General features: G+C 47.4%; 1 protein-coding gene and 1 pseudogene across 1 annotated transcript; one reads left to right on the plus strand and one right to left on the minus strand.

Moving 5' to 3' along the window:
* The first annotated feature begins 261 nt into the window (after positions 1-261).
* LOC116526339 (granzyme B-like) lies at positions 262-3,480 on the plus strand. The gene is made up of 5 exons (XM_032242665.1): positions 262-419; positions 1,431-1,578; positions 2,040-2,175; positions 2,381-2,641; positions 3,268-3,480. Exons 1-5 carry the CDS (start codon positions 263-265, stop codon positions 3,478-3,480), a joined length of 915 nt encoding a protein of 304 aa, XP_032098556.1. The 5' UTR covers position 262.
* A 4,969-nt stretch (positions 3,481-8,449) lies between these two features.
* LOC116526353 overlaps positions 8,450-20,288 on the minus strand; it is a 12,563-nt pseudogene continuing 724 nt past the window's right edge.

The following is a 20,288-nucleotide window of genomic DNA, read 5'->3' on the forward strand; positions in this document are numbered from 1 at the left end:
GTTCTGTCACTGGAAACTCAGGTTTCTGGTGCTCTAGTATCTCTACTGGCTGATGCCACATCCTACAGTCCACCTCATATGCTTGGGTTCCTGCTCTGGGCTGAATAGGTGGTCCGCTCTGAGTCATCAGTTGTGGGTGCTGATGTGGTTACTGCACGATTCTCACACAATCACCCAGAGGACGTCATCAGGCAGGTAGCGGGGGTGGGCAGCATTCATAGAAAACCTTCTGTGATCATGCACCACAAAACCAAAGGGGAACATGAAGTCACTGAGCCCATTCCACCTCCTTCCTCTCCCAAGAGCTAAAAGAGTGCAAGGAGGAAACAACAGCAGCTCCAACCAGGGCAGACTTCCTGAGAAGATGCAACCAGTCCTGCTCCTGCTGGCCTTCCTCCTGCTGCCCAGAGCAGATGCAGGTGAGTGACCGTCTCCACCCTCAGGGGCCCAAGCCCATCCCACAGGTCCCCTGCCCTTTCTTCACATTCCTGATCCATCTATCTACCAGGAATATTCTGAACTCCAGCTCCCATCCTACCAAGACCCCCCAAGCATAATGCTGTATAAACTGTCAGCAGGAATGGCAGGGCAAAAAGCTGTTCTCGAGAAGAGCCAATGGGTGCTATCCCCTCCCTAGAGCCCACCTTTGTCACCTGGAGAGTGGTACTTTCCTAGAAGTAAATGGCAGAGGATGAAATATTAAATTATTCTAGAGTGGGCCTGGCTTCTGTTTCTGAGATAAGATAGGTGCTTCTCTCACTGTCTACTTAGGAGAGAAACCCAGAGCTCAGCTGCCCACAGAATTGGTGCAGTCACTGTCCTCAGAGCACTGTTAATGCGTTTGCTCAGTCCCATTCTCCAACTCTGCTTTTCTTTCCTGGTCTTTAGTGGCTCCCCTCTTTCTGAAGATGAAGCACTGTGGCAGGCCCCAACTTCCCTGCTTTCTAGAATTCCACCAGCACTGCTCTACCAGCCCTCATCCAGAGGCTAACTTGAGCCAGTCCATCATGTGGCCAGGAACATTTATTTGGCCCCCAGCACATGTCAGGCTCTAGGAAATAGAATGTGACAGTATCTAGATCCCTCCACTTACACCCTGGCTGTTAGAAAGCAGCACTATCCTAGACACCACAAGACTCATAAGGGTCTTGGAAACTCACTTGAAACAAAGCAAAGTCAGGAGAGGAATGATCAGGAGCCTCTGGGATTTCACTGTCCCTAAGACAGGTATGCTCACATTCAATTACATATGGAAGAAAGATTTCAGATCAAAGCCTGCTATTCTTCCCTTTTTCAGAGCAGGAAATTGAAGCCCCTTCCTCCAGGCCCCTCCCAGCTCTAGGCTATCCCAGGCTCCCAACTGCCCAGGAGTTCTGGAACCATCAAGCAGGTACCATGGGTGCACACAAGCAGACAGACTTTTCCTTCAGGGGAGATCATCGGGGGACATGAGGCCAAGCCCCACTCCCACCCCTACATGGCTTATCTTGTGATCTGGGATCAGAAGTCTCTGAAGAGGTGCGGTGGCTTCCTGGTACGAGAGGACTTCGTGCTGACAGCTGCTCACTGTTGGGGAAGGTGAGGAGCAGAAAACAGCCCCATGCCCTCCTGGAAACACTCCACAAAGACCCCTGCCTTCTTCTCAAGGAGCTCCCTGGGCTCCTGGGAGCACATATGCCAGGAAGGCTCCTTAGAGGGTGAGAAAAGGGCAGGTAAGCTTGTGAGGAGAGGGGAAGGTCAGTTCCAGAGGCACTGCTGAAGTAAGAAAGAGCAGAGTGACCACGTCTGCCATATTTAGAACTGGGAGCATACTTTGCCATAAGAATGCAATCTGAAGCAATTTCACCTGTGTTTCCAGGGGGAGCCAACCCCTAAGAAACCTGGTACAATTACCAGAATTCCAATTCCTGGGGACCGACTGTCCCCTCAATTTCCCCTCAGCTGCAGCCCTGCCCTGCCCCAGCTGTCACCTGCTCTTACTGCTCCTGGTCTGTATCCCCTATGACTCTACCCCCACCCTCACTCTGCTCTCTGTGTAGCTTCATAAATGTCACCTTGGGGGCCCACAATATCAAGGAACAGGAGACGACCCAGCAGAGCATCCCTGTAAGAAGAACCTTCTGCCACCCAGACTATAATCCTGAGAACTTCTCCAGTGACATTATGCTACTGCAGGTGAGGCACACTCCTGCCACTCTTGCTCTTCTTGGTGCAGTTGGTTCCACTCCCACTGTGACGCCAGCCTTCCCCTCCTTTCCATCCTGGCCTCTTCATCAATTCCTGTGCCTCAGAGGAGAGGGAAGATGGCACAGTCCCATCACTGTGTCGGGGCCCAGAAGTTCATTGGCTGACCTGGACTTTCTTGCCTCTTCCCCAACAGCTGGAGAGAAAGGCCAAGTGGACCACAGCTGTGCAGCCCCTCAGGCTACCCCGCAGCAAAGCCCAGGTGAAGCCAGGGCAGGTGTGCAATGTGGCCGGCTGGGGACGGACAACCCCCATGGGAACATACTCACACACGCTACAGGAGGTAAAGCTGACAGTGCAGGAAGATCGAAAGTGCGAATCCCACTTACGCAATTATTACGACAGTACAGTTGAGTTGTGCGTGGGGGACCCAGAGATTAAAAAGGCTTCCTTTAAGGTAAGACTATGCACCTGCCTGGATTGGTTCTGGGGAGAAAGATGTTTGGGGAAGATCTGAGACCTGGAGACCCAAGCAGTGGGGGACTCCTTCACCCACTAGACAGTGATCTTTCTCTCTGGAAAAAGAAAAGGTGAACAGACGGAGCTGGGGAGGAATTAGGGCCTCCACAAACTTACCAGGAGGCTTATGGTGGTTGGTGCTCCTTTGGAAGGATGAATTTGCAACACCCCACCCACCCCAGGTCTGTCACAGAGATCAGGAAACTATGCTCTCTGGGGGTGCAGTAATTACAACTAGGTGTGTCTTCAGAGGCTGGTACCCAACGTGGTTAATGGGTTGGCACTCCATGCTGGGTATCAGCCCTCCTTGCCTGCTTCAGCCAATGGTCCCACATACCTGGGATCTAGGGGAGACAACAGAGGCTGGCCCCTGGGATAAGGTGAAGTAATAACAGTGTCCAGGGCCAGAATTTGGCACCTGGAGACCACCAGGGACCTGCCCTGCCCTCTGGTCTCCCATGTACAGGCTATGCAAGTTGGCCTTCACTAAGAGGGAGCTTGAGATGGCAGAGAGGGCAGGACCAAGAGAAGCATCAGCTCAATCCTTCCACTCTCTATTCACAGGGGGACTCCGGAGGCCCCCTTGTGTGTAACAAGGTGGCCCAGGGCATTGTCTCTTATGGACAAGGCAATGGCACATCTCCACGAGCCTTCACCAAAGTCTCAAGCTTTGTACACTGGATAAAGAAAACCATGAGGCCGGGCATGATGGCTTACACCTGTAATCCCAGCACTTTGGGAGGCCGAGGCGGGTGGATTGCGAGGTCAAGAGTTTGAGACCAGCCTGGCTAAGATGGTAAAACCCCACCTCAGTTAAAAATATAAAAATTTGCCAGGCATGGTGGCGTATGCCTGTAATCCCAGCTATTCAGGAGGCTGAGGCAGAAGAACCACTTGAACCCAGGAGGAAGAGGTTGCAGTGAGCCAAGATTGTGCCACTGTACTCCAGCCTGGGTGACAGAGCAAGACTCCGTCTCAAAAAAAAAAAAAAAAAAAAAGAAAAAGAAAAGAAAAGAAAACCGTGAAACGCCACTAACTACAGGAAGCAAACTAAGCCCCCTTTGTGATGAACCACCTTCTCTGGCGCTGAGTCCAGATTTACACTGGGAGAGGTGCCAGCAACTGAATAAATACCTCTAAGCCGAGTGGAAAGGCTGGTTTCTTGTTTATTCATTGACCCACATTCACAAGCACCAGGTCTCTGATATGCAGGCCAATGACACAATTTTGCTGCTTTCTGCTTTCTCCTCTCCCCTCACCCCTTGCCACCTCCCCAAACACCCACGCAAAGCTGATGCCCAGCTCTTTCTTACCCATACCAGTTTCACCAGGGCCTGCCCTTCTGCCAGGGCTGAAGCTGATCACCATCAGGAGACAACATGGACCACTTTGGTTGTGGGGCTCAGAGTAAACTTCTTATCTACTTCTCCAATGCTACAAGACAGAGAAAAAAGGCATAATATACCATGGGACCTAGCTCCTCACATCCCACTGGGGCTCCTCATTCTCCCCTGGGCTTAGTTCCTTTCTCTGCCCTCCTCTGAGCTCAGGGCTCAGCTTATCCTCCAGCCTCTTGGCTGCCCTTCTCTTCATCCCTACTGAACATTCTCAGAATCTACCAACTCTTGTCCTCTCCAGACCACACTGATCTGATCTGACCCTTCTTCATATCTTCCCACCTAAGATACCCAGAGACCCATGTGGTTCCATAGGGTCTTGCCACTGAAATGCCAGCCCACCTCATGTCCTGGCAGAGAGGGACCTCCCAGGCCTGCACTGGCACCAGGTAGGACCCATGGAGGACAAGGCTGGCAACACTTGACTCCATCTCTTCCCTAGGTAGAGCCAGCTCAACCTCTCCCATCCAGCCCAGTGTCCTTCCATACACTTAAGGTTCACTGCCCACCTAGGCAGTCAGCGGCCTGAGCCCTTTAAACCTGTTCCTCTTGGTCACTGCTGGCCTCTAGGCTAAGATTCCCTGCTGGCCACCTGGGCTACATCAGCCCTTTGAGTTCAAAAGGGCTCCTTCCTGCAGCAGGATTGGAAAGTACAATCTTTTCTATCAATCAGCAAATACTCATTAAGCACTTACTACATACCAAGCATAGAGGATAGTAAGTGAACACAATAGCAGACTATCATCTGAACCCAACTGAAACTGACAATGTTGAGAATTTTCACACAAATTGTTTCACTCCCTTTCCATCTTTCAGATTAGTTCACAAGATCTAGCTGTATATGGAAATTTATGGGAATAAAGTATTTGTATCTTATTTTTATTTCTGGTTTTTCTGAGGCCCCTCTCTGCCAGGGCATGAGGTGGGCTGGCATCTTAGTGGCAAGGCCCTTATGGAACCACATGGGTCTCTGGATATCCTAGGTAGGAAGATATGAGGAAGGGGCTAGATATTCATCCAATTTGTATGAATATTGTCATGTGTGACTCCAGAACAGCAGTGTATGGGATTTGAAAATGACTTTAATCATTTAGTTGCTAGACATGAAGTTGTCAAACTGTTCAATGGAGCATCCTCTTCACCTAGCGGGAAGAGCAGCAGAACAGGAAGAAGACAACTAGTGCAGGCTTCTTTTCATTTGTTTAAAAAGTATCTGCTGAGAGAAACATAAATGACCTGGTGTCTGAGTACCAGCAGCACGAGGACGCCACGGCTGATGAACAAGGGGAGTTTGAGGAGGAGAAGGGCGAGGACTAGGCTTAAAAACTTCTCAAATCAATCATGCATCCTTAGTGAACATCTGTTGTCTTCAAGCATGGTCTTTCTACTTGTAAACTATGGTGCTCAGTTTTGCCTCTGTTAAAAATTCACAGTTGATGTAATAATGTGGAATTCCTCTAAAAATTACAGTATTGTCTGTGAAGGTATCCATACTAATAAAAAAGCATGCGTATTTTTTTTAAAGCATCTGATTCTTCCTATACAGAATGAAACTAGAATCAGGAAGGCTCACATGGGCTGGAAAAATGGATAAATGCCTCTAATATTTAGGCCACTCAGTTGCTGCTACATGCATAGTTTCCAAAACTACCTGGACTTGTGAATGTTAGGAAGTTCTGGGCTTGGAAGCCACCAATAGAGTATATTTTGTTGAATGAGGGTTGTTGAATGAGGGTGTTAAGCTCACCCTGCCAAACACTCCCAGCAGCCACCCCTTCAAAGTCTTGCTGTTAATACAGGGTACTGCCTGGAAGTTGAACATAAACACTAGCTCAAGGTTAATGCCTCCCTGTCTCAAATACACACAGTACTACACTCTTGTGGCATGGAGTAAAATTTTTCTCTAGGATCATGTAATCCTCAAAGTCGTGCCCAACACACTAAACATATCTACAACCAAGGATTCCCACAGAGTCTACTTCACTCCCCTGCTGCCTCCAGCAGAGCAGGTGCTGGTACCCATGGCTGGGAGATCTGAAGACAGATCACATCACAGGAATCTGCAGACATTCCCCAGTACCAGCTGGAACCTGGTAGCCCCACTGGGAGGATAGACCCAGAAGAGCAATAACATTCAATGCAGTTCAGCTGTCAGAAAGCCCCACCCCTAGGGTAAGGGGGAGAGCACCACATCAAGGGATCACCCCATGGGATAATAGAACCTGAACAGCAGGGCTTGAGTTCTGAACATTTCCACCAAAATAATCTACCCAAATGATAAGGAATTAGAAAGGTTCTGGTAATATGACAAAACAGAGTTCTATATCATCTCCAAAAGATCACAATAGCTCCACAGCAATGGATCCAAACCAAGAAGAAATCTCTAAATTGCCAGATAAAGAATTCAGAGGATTATCTACTCAAGGTGATACCAGAGAAAGGTGAAAAACAACTTAAAGAAATTTATATATGTATATATATATATATATATATATATATACACGATATGAATGAAAAATTCTCCAGAAAAATAGATATCATAAAGAAAAAATAATCACAACTTCTGAAAATGAATGACATGCTTAGAGAAATACAAAAGGCACTGGAAAGTTTCAACAATAGACTAGAACAAACAGAAGAAAAACTTCAGAGCTCAAAGATAATGCTTTCAAATTAACCCAATGAGACAAAGACAAAGAAAAAATAATTTTTAAAAAATGAACAAAGGCTCCAAGAAATTTGGGATTATGTTAAACAGCCAAACCTAAGGATAATTGATGTTCCTGAGGGAGAAGAGAAATCTAAAAGCTCGAAAAACTTATTTGAGGAAATAATTGAGGAAAATTCCCCTGGCCTTGCTGGAGATCTAGACATCCAAACACAAGAAGCTCAAAGAACACCTGGGAAATCCATCACGAAAAGATTATCACCTAAAGTTCTATCTCAATTCTGTTAAAGTAACCACAGGATTAGTACTTTATGAGTATCTAGAACAATAGTAGAAGGAAACATGCTTTAACATTAATGATGATCTATTGTTGTAGAATTCTCGGTAAATTTAATTTTATCATTTACATGTTCTCTATTTAACTATATATATATATACATTTTTGTTTATGGACAGCCTATGGCTGTGAGCCAATGGGCATCAGAGACATGGCTCTCTGAACACTGAGAGAACACTTAGTGGACAGTCATTATCAGGATGATCAGCATCCCTTTTCCCATCATCTGGCAACAACGACTAGTGTTTCTCAAGGGAAATCCCCTCCTCATTCATAGGCACCATGGATGGGGTAGGACAGTCCCCACCTTAGCTTAAGGAGGGCTAAATAACCAAAGTATAAAGCAATCAGGCCACTACATTTCAATCGACTCAATGATGACTCATTTTGGTCCAATAAATATCAAGTCCAGAACTTTTATGCAGAACTGTGAAATAAGAGAAGTTCTCTTTGTCACAGAATATTTACATTTAAAGAGGGTATTCTAATATTCTAAAAATATGAATGTGAGATAGTGTAAGATAGAAATGGGTTGCCATTTAGAGTATTTGTTGGGTGTGTGCAACTCTGCATACTGCTAAGGCAAGTCCATCCTCCATATCACATCAACAAGCAGATTTCCCCACCATGACCCATCCTCTCTTGTGCTCTAGCCACAGATTTTCAGTCTACTCTTGCTAACCACCAACTCTTCAAGGGCAAGAGCCATGTATCTCATATCCCAGGATCTGGTTTGTTAAATAATTATTAATGTGTTTATCTGAGTAGAAAAGAGCCAACAACTGAGAAAAAGAGACATTCTTGGTTCTGTGCCTGAGGAGCTTCTGGGGTTCCAGCATTCCTGCTAGCTGCAGCCACAGCTTCAACAGCTCCACCACCTTGTTCTTTATTCTTGCTTTTACATGTTACTCAGCAGCAGGGGTGTAAATGTGGTGACAGTGCCATGTCAACCTAAACCAAGCCAGAGAATTTTAATAAACCAACTTCTATAATGACACAAATAGAAACCAGAAGGGGACAAGTCTAGGAGGATTCTGAGGTTACAGTACCCACCTCTTCTTCATCCTCCTCCAGCATTTGCTTTTAGAAGGACTCAACACCAACAGCTCTGAACTAGGCAGCCTTCCTGAGAAAATGTAGCCATGCCTCCTCCTGTTGGCCTTTCTTCTGCCCCCTGGGACTGGGACAGGTAAGTGACTATCCCTATTCCAGAAGCCTGAACCCATCTATAAGACAACCTGCACCCAGGAGAACAGGTCAGGCATTGTCATCAGTCTGAACCCAGCTCCCATTCCAAACCCAGACTTAGTTTTAGCTGTGTATTCTGAAAAACTTCTCTAGCACTTAAAGCTCGGACAGTTTTAGCTGTGTATTTTCAAAAAGTTGTCTCTCAGTGCCATAACTAATGAAGTCAAAATGAGGGATCTGTGTCCACTTGAGTTGAGCATTCTTTTGGTCACAAAGGATTCCGTTCTGTTGGAATTCTTTAGAACGGATTCTCATTCTTGTCAATCCACTGTCAATTTTCTGTGTGAATTTCTAGGAGAGGTAACAGAGTTCATCCAAAAGCATAGGTGTATGAAAGTCCAGATTGACAAGTAGACTCCACAAACAAGGCACTGAGCTGGAAAAGGGATTGTTTCCCAGTGGGCCTTAAGGCCCACAGCAATCCTTGTGCAGAAATAGAGAAACAGAGACAGAAAGTCACCCGCCTAAGGCTTGTCACTTGAAAGTGAGTGGCTGACTGACTGGCACAGGGCTGGAAATCAAATCCAAATCTTCAGACCTCTAATTTCACAGGGTACACTGCCTCCCCCAGGCCCAATGTCACAGTTAAATGGCTTCACAAGAGCTTTAAAGGATTGAAGTCAACATCAAAAGACATTAGATTCCATCGGCACCGTCTTTGGTCCCTTGTCTCTAGTAAGAATTTGCCCGGTTCAAATTTCAACATTGGGTCTAACCTGAGATATCTTGCCTTTCCACCTGATACTCTTGAAAAGGCTTGATTCACCTAGGAGCTCCTGCTACAAAGTAAGAGTCAAGAACCCTCTTGAGCAAAGCTGAGCAGGCCTCAGTGGTACATGGGGAATGACATGGTTTCAATCACCACCCTCTCACCAATCATCAACATAAATGCCTTAAAACATACATATTGCATTTTTAGGAGGGCTGGGGGTTATCCAAGATTCTGAGTAACATGCTGCCACAGGAAGAAGCATCTGCTGCTCAGGTCTAGAGACAGAAACACAGACACACACACACACAAACACACACATAAACACACATACACACTCAACACTCACACACAGAGGCTTCACACAGAACTGTAGTGTCAAGCCAAATATGTAGTACTGTGAGGTGGGCTTTGAACCCATCCATTCTCCAAAGGAAGAGATATCTTTCCCTAATTCACACGTCCATTCTCCCTCCTTCTCATCCAACGCTGCCTCCTACACAAGCCCACACGTTATTACGTACAACAAAATTATTCATGGCTATCAAGTTAAAGCATTGTCGATGCTGCTCTGATTCAAAACAACACCACAGGTAAAGGGAGAACATGCTTCCATAAGAAATGTGATTAATTCGTTCAGACATGGCTCATAATGACAAGGAGTACACCCCCAGGATGAAGCTCTGCTCTGTAGCAAGCCTACCTGTGGGTCTGGACACTTCCTAAAGTGCTTCATGCCCTCATTGCACTCTCAGAGGCAGATAAGAGGACTCTGAAGGACTCATGTGTCTCCCATGCTGCCTGAAAAGAACTCCCATTTCTCCTTGTTACCAAAAGTAACAACAAAAGTAGCATTTTTTTTGGATAGCATGAAACTTTTTCAAAATACAAAGCTAAAACGGTCCCTGCTTTATGTGCTAAAGCACATAAAGCAGGGACCGTATTAGCTGTGTATTCTGAAAAACTGGTCTAGCATTTAACGCTTGGACAGCTTCAGTTGTGTATTTCCAAAAAGTTGTCTCTCAGTGGCATAGCTAATGAAGACAAAATAAGGGATCTGTGTCCACTTGAGTTGAGCATTCTTTTCGTAATAAAGGATTCCGTTCTATTGGAATTCTTTAGTATGGATTCTCATTCTTCTCAATCCACTGTCAGTTTTCTCTGTTAATTTCTAGGAGAGGAAACAGAGTTCATCCAAAAGCATACGTGTATGAAAGACCAGATTGACAAGTATACTCAACAAAGAAGGCACTGAGCTGGAAAAGGGATGATTTCCCAGTAGGCCTTAATGTCCACAGCCATCCTTGTGCAGAAATCGAGAAAAAGAGACAGAAAGTCACCCGCCTAAGGCTTGTCACTTGAAAGTGAGTGGCTGACTGACTGGCACAGGGCTGGAAATCAAATCCAAATCTTCGGACCTCTAATTGCACAGGGTGCACTGCTTCCCCCAGGCCCAATGTTACAGTCCAATGGCTTCACAAGAGCTTTAATGGATTGAAGTCAACATCAAAAGACATTAGATTCCATTGGCACCGTCTTTGGTCCCTTGTCCCTAATGAGAATTTGCCCGGTTCAAATTTTAACCTTGGGTCTAACCTGAGACATTTGCGTTTCCGCCTGAAACTCTTGAAAAGGCTTGATTCACTTAGGAGCTCCTGCTACAAAGGAAGAGTCAAGAGCCCTCTTGAGCAAAGCTCAGCAGGCCTCAGTGGTACATGGGAAATGAGCTGGTTTCCATCACCACGCTCTCACCAATCATCAACATAAATGTCTTAAAACATACACGTATTGCGATTGTAGGAGGGCTGGGGGTTATCCAAGGTTCTGAGTAACATGCTACCACAGGAAGAAGTATCTGCTGCTCAGGTCTGGAGACAGAAACACAGACACACCCACACCTACCCACACACACCCACACACACACACACACACACACACATGCACACAGGCTTCACACACAACTGGTAGTTTCCAGCCAAATACTTAGTAGTATGAGGTAGGCTTTGAACCTATCCATGCTCCAAAGGAAGAGACACCTTTCCCTAATTCACACGTCCATTCTTCTTCCTTCTCATCCAACGCTGCCTCTTCCTCAAGCCCACGTGTTATTAAGTAGAATGAAATTATTCATTGCTATCAAGTTAAAGCATTGTCAATCCTGCTCTGTTTCAAAACAACAGCACAGTCAAATGGAGAACATGCTTGCATATGAAATGTGATTAATTCGTTCAGACATAGCTCATGATGACAAGGAGCACACCCCAAGGGGGAAGCTCTGGTCCGTAGCAAGCCTACCTGTGTGTCTGGACACCTCCCACAGTGCTTCATGCCCTCATTGCACCCTCAGAGGCAGACAAGAGGACTCTGACGGACTCATGTGTCTCCCATGCTGTCTGAAAACGACTCCCATTTCTCCTCGGGACCAAAAGCAAAAACAAAAGTAGCTTTTTATTTGGATAGCAAAGAACTTTTTCAAAATACACAGCTTTAGCACTTAAAGCAGGGACCGTTTTAGCTGTGAATTCTGAATAACTGGTCTAGCACTTAAAGCTCGGACAATTTTAGCTGTGTATTTTCAAATAGTTGTCTCTCAGTACCATAGCTAATGAAGTCAAAATGAGGGATCTGTGTCCTCTTGAGTTGAGCATTCTTTTAGTAATAAAGGATTCCGTTCTATTGGAATTCTTTAGAATGGATTCTCATTCTTGTCAATCAACTTTCAATTTTCTGTGTTAATTTCTAGGAAAGGTAACAGAGTTAATCCAAAACCATAGGTGTATGAAAGTCCAGATTGACAAGTAGACTCCACAAACCAGGCACTGAGCTGGAAAAGGGATTGTTTCCCAGTGAGCCTGTAGGCCCACAGCAATCCCTGTGCAGAAATCGAGAATCAGAGACAGAAAGAACCCAACACCCAGGGCGAATGGTAGTATCCAACAAGCAGGCAACACCGGTTTCATTTTCACTGCTTTTCTTTTCAGCGTTTTTTCCCATTTTGTAACTCAGGGAAGATTTCTTGTTATATAAATTTGAGATCCTGTGTAGGACATGAATGAAACACGGAAAATAGGAAGCAACAAAAGTGGCAAAAAAGTCACAATCAACTTTTCTATAACTAACCAAAAGCTTAAAGGAGCCAGAACACTTGATTAATGTAATCCAGTTGAGGCCGGGTGCCATGGCTCACGCCTGTAATCCCTTCACTTTGGGGGGCCGAGCCTGGTGGATCACGAGGTCAGGAGATTGAGACCAGCCTGACCAACATGGTGAAACCCCGCCTCTACTAAAAATATAAACATTAGCCAGGTGTGGTGCCACATGCCTATAATCCCAGCTGCTCGGGAGTCTGAGGCAGGAGAATCGCTTGAAAACCGGGGAGGTGTGGTTGCGAGGAACCAAGATCACACCACTGCCTGGGCGACAGAGTGAGACTCCATCTAAAAAAAAAAAAAAAAAAAAAAAAAAAAACATAGATAATCCAGTTGGATATCAGAACAAACAGCTTTGTGGCTTTTTAACTAATCCTGGTCCCTCTCCTACTGCCTAGACTGTGGTGGCCTGAGCGTAACAGACCACATGCCCAGCTCAGGTTCCAAGAAGGGGCCTTATTTGCAACTGCGAACTGGGGTATGGCTCGAGGGCTGGCCTTGATCTCACCCGACTGGACATTCTCCAAGTGTTGAGGTGCTACCTGGAGGACATTTGTAGGAAACGTTTACAACAAATTTGTTAGTCTCTGCTGCCTGGCGCCACAAGAGCAGATGAGGCAAAAAACAGACGAGCCAAACAGCGTAGGAGGAAAGGCCAGGGAGTAAAATGCTCTGGGGAATGAAGGCTTGGAACCTACAAGACCAGACCACTGCAGGAGCTTGGAAGAGGACTACGAGGACCCTAGGCTCTCACATCGGGCTGGCCTTCCAGCTCTACACAAACAGGAAGTGAAAGTGAAGGCAGAGAAAACCTGTTTCACTGTGGAAGGGCTGACCCCAGAGCCATGCAGACCCCTTCTACAAACTCGGGAGTGTGTTGTGGGTTTTTTTTTTTTTTTTTTTTTCGCTTCCAGATGTTTAAAGAAATCTCTGCCCTATCACTAGCTGACCACCAGGCTAAAAGAACAGGAGGAAATGGCCACTCATGACAAAAGATAGACACTTCACAATCAGAAAAATCATTAAATAACCACTGCAGCAAACAGCAAGAACACACCCCAGGGAGGAGGGAGACTCCTATTTCCAGAGTGGCCACATTATAATATTCTAAACACACAGTTTAAAACAAATCAAAACAGGTCGGGCACTGTGGCTCACGCCTGTGATCCCAGCACTTTGGGAGGCTGAGGCAGGCAGCTCGCCTGAGGTCAGGAGTTCAAGACCAGCCTGGCCAACGTGGTGAAACCCTGTCTCTACTGAAAGTACAAAACTTGTCAAGGTGTGGTGGCGCATGCCTGTGATCCCAGCACTCAGAAGGCTAAAGCAGGAGAAGTGTTTAAACCCAGGAGGCGGAGGTCGCAGACAGCAAAGATCACACCACTGCACTCCAGCCTGGCTTACAGAGTGCGACTCCGTCTCAAAAAAACAAACAAACAAACAAACAAACAACAACAAAAAAAAAAACAAACAAAGAAAATAGGTCAGTTAAGATTATTCAGCCAGGCCAGGCACAGTGGTTTACATCTGTAATCCCAGCACTTTGGGAGGCTAAGGTGAGTGGGTCATCTGAGATCAGGAGTTTGAGACCAGCCTGGCCAACATGATGAAACCCCATCTTTACTAAAAATACAAAAAATTAGCAGGATGTGGTGGTACATGCCCATAGTCCCAACTCCTCAGGAGGCTGAGGCAGGAAAATCACTTGAACCCAGGAGGCAGAGGTTGCACTGAGCCAAGATCATGCCACTGTACACTGCACTCCAGCCTGAGTGACAGAGTGAGATTCTGTCTCAAAAAATAATAAAAATGAAAATGCAAAAATTAGCCAGGTGTGGTGTTACACACCCGTAATTCCAGCTGCTGGGGAGGCTGAGACAGGAGAATTGCTTGAACTCAGGAAGTGGAGGTTGCAGTGAGCTGAGATCAAACAACTGCACGCCAGCCTGGTCAACAGAGCCAGACTCTGTCTCAAAAAAAAAGAGAGAAAAAGATTATTTAGCCTGAAAGGGCTCAGGGGCTCATGCCTGTAATCCCAGCAATTTGGGATTCCAAGGCTGAAGGACTGCTTGAGCCCAGGCATTCCAGACAAGCCTAGGCAACATGGTGAGACACTATTTCTAAAAAAAAAAAAAAATTTAAAAACCAGTCAGATGTGGTGATGTATGCCTGTAGTCCCAGCTACTTGGAAGGCAGATATGGTTTGAGCCCAGGAGTTCAAATCCTAGGCAAAATTGCAAGACCCTCATCACTAAAAGAAAAATTTAAGGAAAAAAAAAAAAAAAAGACAGTGACAAGGAACTGAAAAAGGAAGACATAATGTGAGCAACCCTAAACAAAATGACAGAGGTCCTTCCTTATCAGTAATTACACTGACTATAAATAGATTAAACACTCCAACTGAAAGTCAGGATTCGTTAAATGCCTTAATTCAATAAAAAGATTAACATAGGATGGGAAAAAAAACAAAACAAAAAATAAAAAGTCAGAGATCTGGCTGGGTGTGGTGGCATACACCTGTAACCCCAGCAGTTTGGGAGGCCACAGAGGGTGGGTCGCCTGAGCTGAAGAGTTCAAGACCAGCCTGGGCAACATGGCAAAACCCTGTTTCTACAAAAAAAACATAAATAAATGGTAGCTGAATGTGGTGGCCAGTCCTAGCCACTCGGGAGGCTGAGGCTGGAAGATGGTGTGGCCTGGGAGTACAAGGCTGCAGTGAGCTGAGATCACCGTCCTCCAGCCTGGGTAACAAAGTGAGCCTCTCTCTCAAAAAAATCAGAGACTGGACAATACATAAAAAACATGGCCCAATTTTATGCAAGGTGTAAGAGACTTACTTTAGAGTCAGAGACATAAATAGGTTGAAAGTACAAGATTGGAAAAAAAAAATATTCAATGCAAACAGTAACGAAAAGAGAGCCAAAATAGCTATAACAATATCAGACAAAATGGACATCAAGATAAAAATTGTTGAGACAAAACTCATATGTATCATTCTATGATGATGAAAGGGTCAATCTATCAAAAAGATATAGCAATTATAAAGGTAAATGTAGTAAACCACAGAACTCCAAAATACATAAAGCAAAAACAGACAGAACGTTACAACATGAACTTCCAAAACACAAGATTGCACTATCTGTGTTCAATCAGTAAAAACATACAAAAACAATTTTGTTTTTATTCTATTTACTTACCCTCTTTTTTCTTTTTTCTTTTTATTTTTTTTCCCCTATAGTTTTGAGAAAAACACAAACAATTTTTTTTTTTTTTGAGACAGAGTCTCGTGTCTCCCAGGCTGGAGCACAGTCAGCTCACTGCAACTTCCGCCTCCCAGGTTCGAGCGATTCTCCTGCCTCAGCCTCCTGAGTAGCTGGGATTACAGGCATCCAACACCAGGCCAGGCTAATTTTTGTATTTTTAGTAGAGATGGGATTTCTCCATGTTGATCAGGTTGGTCTCGAACTCCTGGCCTCAAGTGATCTGCCCACCTCGGCCTCCCAAAGTGCTGGGATTACAAGTGTGAACCACCACATCTGGCCAATTTTTTTTTTTTTTCTTTTTTTGAGATGGAGTTTCACTGTTGTTACCCAGGCTGGAGTGCTATGGCGCAATATTGGCTCACCTCAACCTCTGCCTCCTGGATTCAGGCAATTCTCCTGCCTCAACCTCCTGAGTGGCTGGGATTACAGGCACACACCACCATGCCCAGCTAATGTTTTGTATTTTTAGTAGAGACAGGTTTCACCATGTTGGCCAGGATGGTCTCGATCTCTTGACCTCGTGATCCACCCGCCTTGGCCTCCCAAAGTGCTGGGATTACAGGCTTGAGCCACCGCGCCCGGCCCTAATTTTTTTTTTTTTTTTAATCAGAGTCTCACTTTCTCCTTCAGACTGGAGTGCAACGGCACCATCTTGGCTGACTGCAGTCTCTGCCTCCCGGGTTCAACCGATTCTCTGCCTCGGCCTCCTGAGCATCTGGGATTATAGGCATGCACCACTACACCCAGCTAATTTTTGTATTTTAAGTAGAGATGGGTTTTTACCATGTTGGCTGGGCTGGTCTCGAACACCTGACCTCAGGTGATCTGCCCACCTCAGCCTCCCAAAGTGCTGGGATTACAGGTGTGAGCCATCTTGCACAGCCCCCCCCAAATTTTTTTAATTAGAAAAAGAATCCGGGCACAGTGGCTCATGACTATAATCCCAGCACTTTGGGAGGCCAAGGTGGGTGGATCACCTGAGGTTAGTAGTTTGAGACCAGCCTGGCCAACCTGCAGAAACCCGGTCTCCAGTAAAAAATACAAAATCAGCCAGGCATGTTGGTGGGTACCTGTAGTCCCAGCTACCCAGGAGGCAGAGGCAGGAGAATCGCTTGGACCCAGGAGGCGGAGGTTGTGGTAAGCAAAGATCACACCATTGCACTCCAGTCTGGGCAACAGGGGCGAAACTCCGTCTCAAAAAAAAAAAAAAAAAAAATTAGAAAAAGAAAAAGAGAAGGCAGACACCAAAGACCACATAGTGTATGATTCTATTTATATGAAACATTGAGAACAGGCAAATCTACAGACAGAAAATAGGATAGTGGTGGTTGCCAGGGGCTAGGGGAGGAGTGACAGCTAATGGGTACAGGGGTTCTTTGTTTCCTTTCCTTTCATTTTTTTGAGACACGGTCTCACTCTGTCATCCAGCCTGGGGTAGGCACAATCTTGGCTCACTGAAACCTCTACCTCCCGAGTTCAAGTGACCCTCCCACCTCAGCTTCTCCAGTAGCTGGGACTGCAGGTGCCCACCACCAGGCCTGGCTAATTTTTTTTTCTTTGAGATGGAGTTTCACTCTTGTTGCCCAGGCTGGACTGCATTGACAAAATCTCAGCTCACCACAACTTCCACCTCCCGGGTTCAAGCGATTCTCCTGCCTCAGCCTCCCGAGTGGCTGGGATTACAAGCGTGTGTCACCACGCCTGGCTAATTTTGTATTTTTAGTAGAGATAGGATTTCTTCATGTTGGCCAGGCTGGTCTCGAACTCCCAACCTCAGGTGATCCGCCCGCCTCAGCCTCCCAAAGTGCGGGGATTATAGGCGTGAGCCACCTAGCTCAGCCTAATTTTTTGATTTGTCATAGAGACGGGGTTTTGCCATGTTACCCATGCTGAGGGGTTTCCTTCTGATGAGATGAAAATATTCTGGAATTAGGTAGAGGAGATGGCTGTACAGCACTGTGAATGTACTAAAAATGAACTGTACACATTAAAATGGAAGAAATGGTGATGTTTATCTTATACAAATTTTATTTTGATTTTTTTTTTTTTGGTCTGACATTACCATAGGCTTGCCAGTCAATATTTTGATTTTTTAAAAAGGACAATGATGAGTTGAAACGTTTAAGGACCTATCAGTAGAGATGGTAAGAAGACAGCACATGGCCGGGCACGGTGGCTCACGCCTGCAATCCTAGCACTTTGGGAGGCCGAGGTGAGTGGATCATCTGCGGTCAGGAGTTCAAGACCAGCCTGGCCATAATTGTGAAACCCCATCTTTAAAAAAAAAAAAAAAAGACGACGACGACGACAGCGCAGAAGAGGGCAGGGATGAGACTCGGGGCAGACAGAGCATGCTCCCCCCAGCCTCCTGCTGTCTGCGGGTCACCTGGAGCCCTGAGGCCTCGCTCCTGCCTGACCACCTGCCTGCTGGCTCCTCACCATCTGGCTTCTGGGGCTTCTTCAGCTCCCACTGCCCCCCAGAGTGAAGGCTGCTGGTCCACACCCACCTGGCCTCGGTGACGTCAGCAGCATTTCCCCTGCACACCCTCTCTGGCTGCACGTAGACCGAGCAGTTGACCCGGCTCCACTCGGGGTCACAGACAGCCAGGAAGTTGGGCGCAGGCAGCCGATAGAGTACTTGGCCAGGTCCATCAGAGACTGGCTCACGGCTGCCCCGAATAGGAAGGTCCCCAGCACCTTGTACATGGCAGCCACGTAGTTGTTGAAGTCGGAGCGGGAATAGAGCCGGTCTGTGTACACCAGGTAGGCTTCTCCCGCCGAGACCTGCGCGTGGGGCAGCCGCAGCAAACAGAACAGCGGGGGTCTCGGTCAGCCCATGGGCCCTCACTGGGCCTCAGTCCTCCCCACAGGCCTCCCCAAGGCTGCTGCAGACCTGGGGACTCTAAAAGGGCCCTAGCTGGGCTCGGTGGCTCACGCCTGCCATCCCAGCACTTTGGGAGGCTGAGGCGGGCAGATCACCTGAGGTCAGGCGTGCAAGACCAGCCGGACCAACATGGTGAAACCCTTCTCTACTAAAAACACAGAACTAGCCAGGTGTGATGACGCACGCCTGGAGTCCCAGCTACTGGGGAGACTGAGGCAAGAGAATCGCTTGAACCCAGGAGGCGGAGGTTACAGTCAGCTAAGACCCTGCCATTGCATTCCAACCTGGGCAGCAAGAGAAAAACTCCATCTCAAAAAACAAAAGGGGGTTCCTATTATCCACAAGCACCAGTTGGGGCAAGGCTGTGTCCCCCAGTCCCCCACAGGCCTCCAGGCCACCCCCCATCAGGAACCCAGGGTAAGGCTGTACCCCATCCTGCCCCCCTCCCTGTCCCTCTGAACCCCTCCTGCCTTACAAGGATGACGGTGGCTGTGTTGGTGACCCCGGCCATGAGCCCATGGGTGATGGTGTCTGGACGGTAGGGGTACCGGATGGAGTCATCCCCACAGTAAAATCCTCACTTATGCGGGGCGTTCGCCAGCCATAGGACAGCGAAGGGCAGGGAGGCTGGAGGGGGAGAAGGGCCATGGAGCTGCAACGTTCTCCAACCAGCTGGGCCGTGAAGGCCTCACACCTTCCTTGCCTCGAGGCCTCCCACCGACAGCAAGGAAGAGCTTTTCTCACAGCACGTGGGAGGCCCAAGTGTCACCCCTTTCCCATCGCCCTCAGATGAGCACGAACTCCCCAGGCCCTCTCCCCCTCACACCGTCCCCTCTGCTCCTTGAACAAACCTGGCAAACGCTCACCTCAGGGCCTTTGCACAGGCACTTCTCTCTGCCCAAAATATCTTATTTTTATTTTTAAAAGTAGAGACAGGGGTCTCATGCTGACCACGCCGTTCATAAACTCCCGGGCTGGGGCGACTCCCCAGCCTCAGTCTCCCAAAGTGCCGAGATTACACGTGTGAGACAACGTGCCGGGCAGCAAAGTGACTCTCACTTCCGCTCAGTTTCGTCTCCCATCCCGGCTGTCCACGCTGGCGTCCCTCTCACAAAAGGAAAGGTCTGTTTAGCCGGGCATGGCGGCGCCTGCCTGTAATCCAGCTATTCGGGAGCCTGAGGCAGGAGAGTTGCTTGAAACCGGAAAATGGAAGTTGCAATGAGCAGGGATCGCACCAATGCACTCCAGCCTGGCGACGGAGCGAGACTCTGTTTCAGTTTATAAAAAGAAAATAAATAAATAAATAAAAATAAAAGGGAAGATCCGCTCTTTTTCCCTCTTGTCCCATGTGGAATTATGCAGTCACCTGTGGGACACTGGACTTAATCTCCCCCCCTCCACCCGCCAGCACCAGGAGGGGCCTATCGTGTTCAGGACAGAGACCCTGGAGGCTGCTCAGAGCCTGGCCAGGGCAGACGTTTAATAAACATCTGTTAAGACAGGCAGGACTTATTTCAACCTTAGAGCTGGCCAGAGAAGTCAGGAAAGGGCGAAAGCAGGGGCACAGCGGAGGTGTCTTCATGCTCGCCCCTGCCCGTCACTGACTCTCATGCCAGGGCACATGCCAGCCACATGGGGACTCAGGGATCCAAGGCACATTCTCCTGAATGCCACACTTATGGAAGGTGTCACATGGCACTGGGGCTCCCGGGGCCCTGCTGAGCTGAGGGTGGCCAGGGAAGACGGAGTCAGCTACGGAGGGCAGGGGCGGGGGCGGCTCCCTGTTCCACGCGGCAGGTGCACAGCAAAAGCTCAGGGTGTCTACCCCAGAGAGAAAAGAAGGCAGGGCGCCCTTTGGCCCAGCAGGGCAAGGACAGAAAAGTGTGGCTCTTTTGAATTCTGAGAGTCTGAGGAGGGACAGGGAGCCTCACAC

This window comes from Sapajus apella, unplaced genomic scaffold, assembly GCF_009761245.1.
Source record: "Sapajus apella isolate SASKATOON/1434 unplaced genomic scaffold, GSC_monkey_1.0 scaffold50, whole genome shotgun sequence".
Lineage (NCBI taxonomy): Eukaryota > Metazoa > Chordata > Mammalia > Primates > Cebidae > Sapajus > Sapajus apella.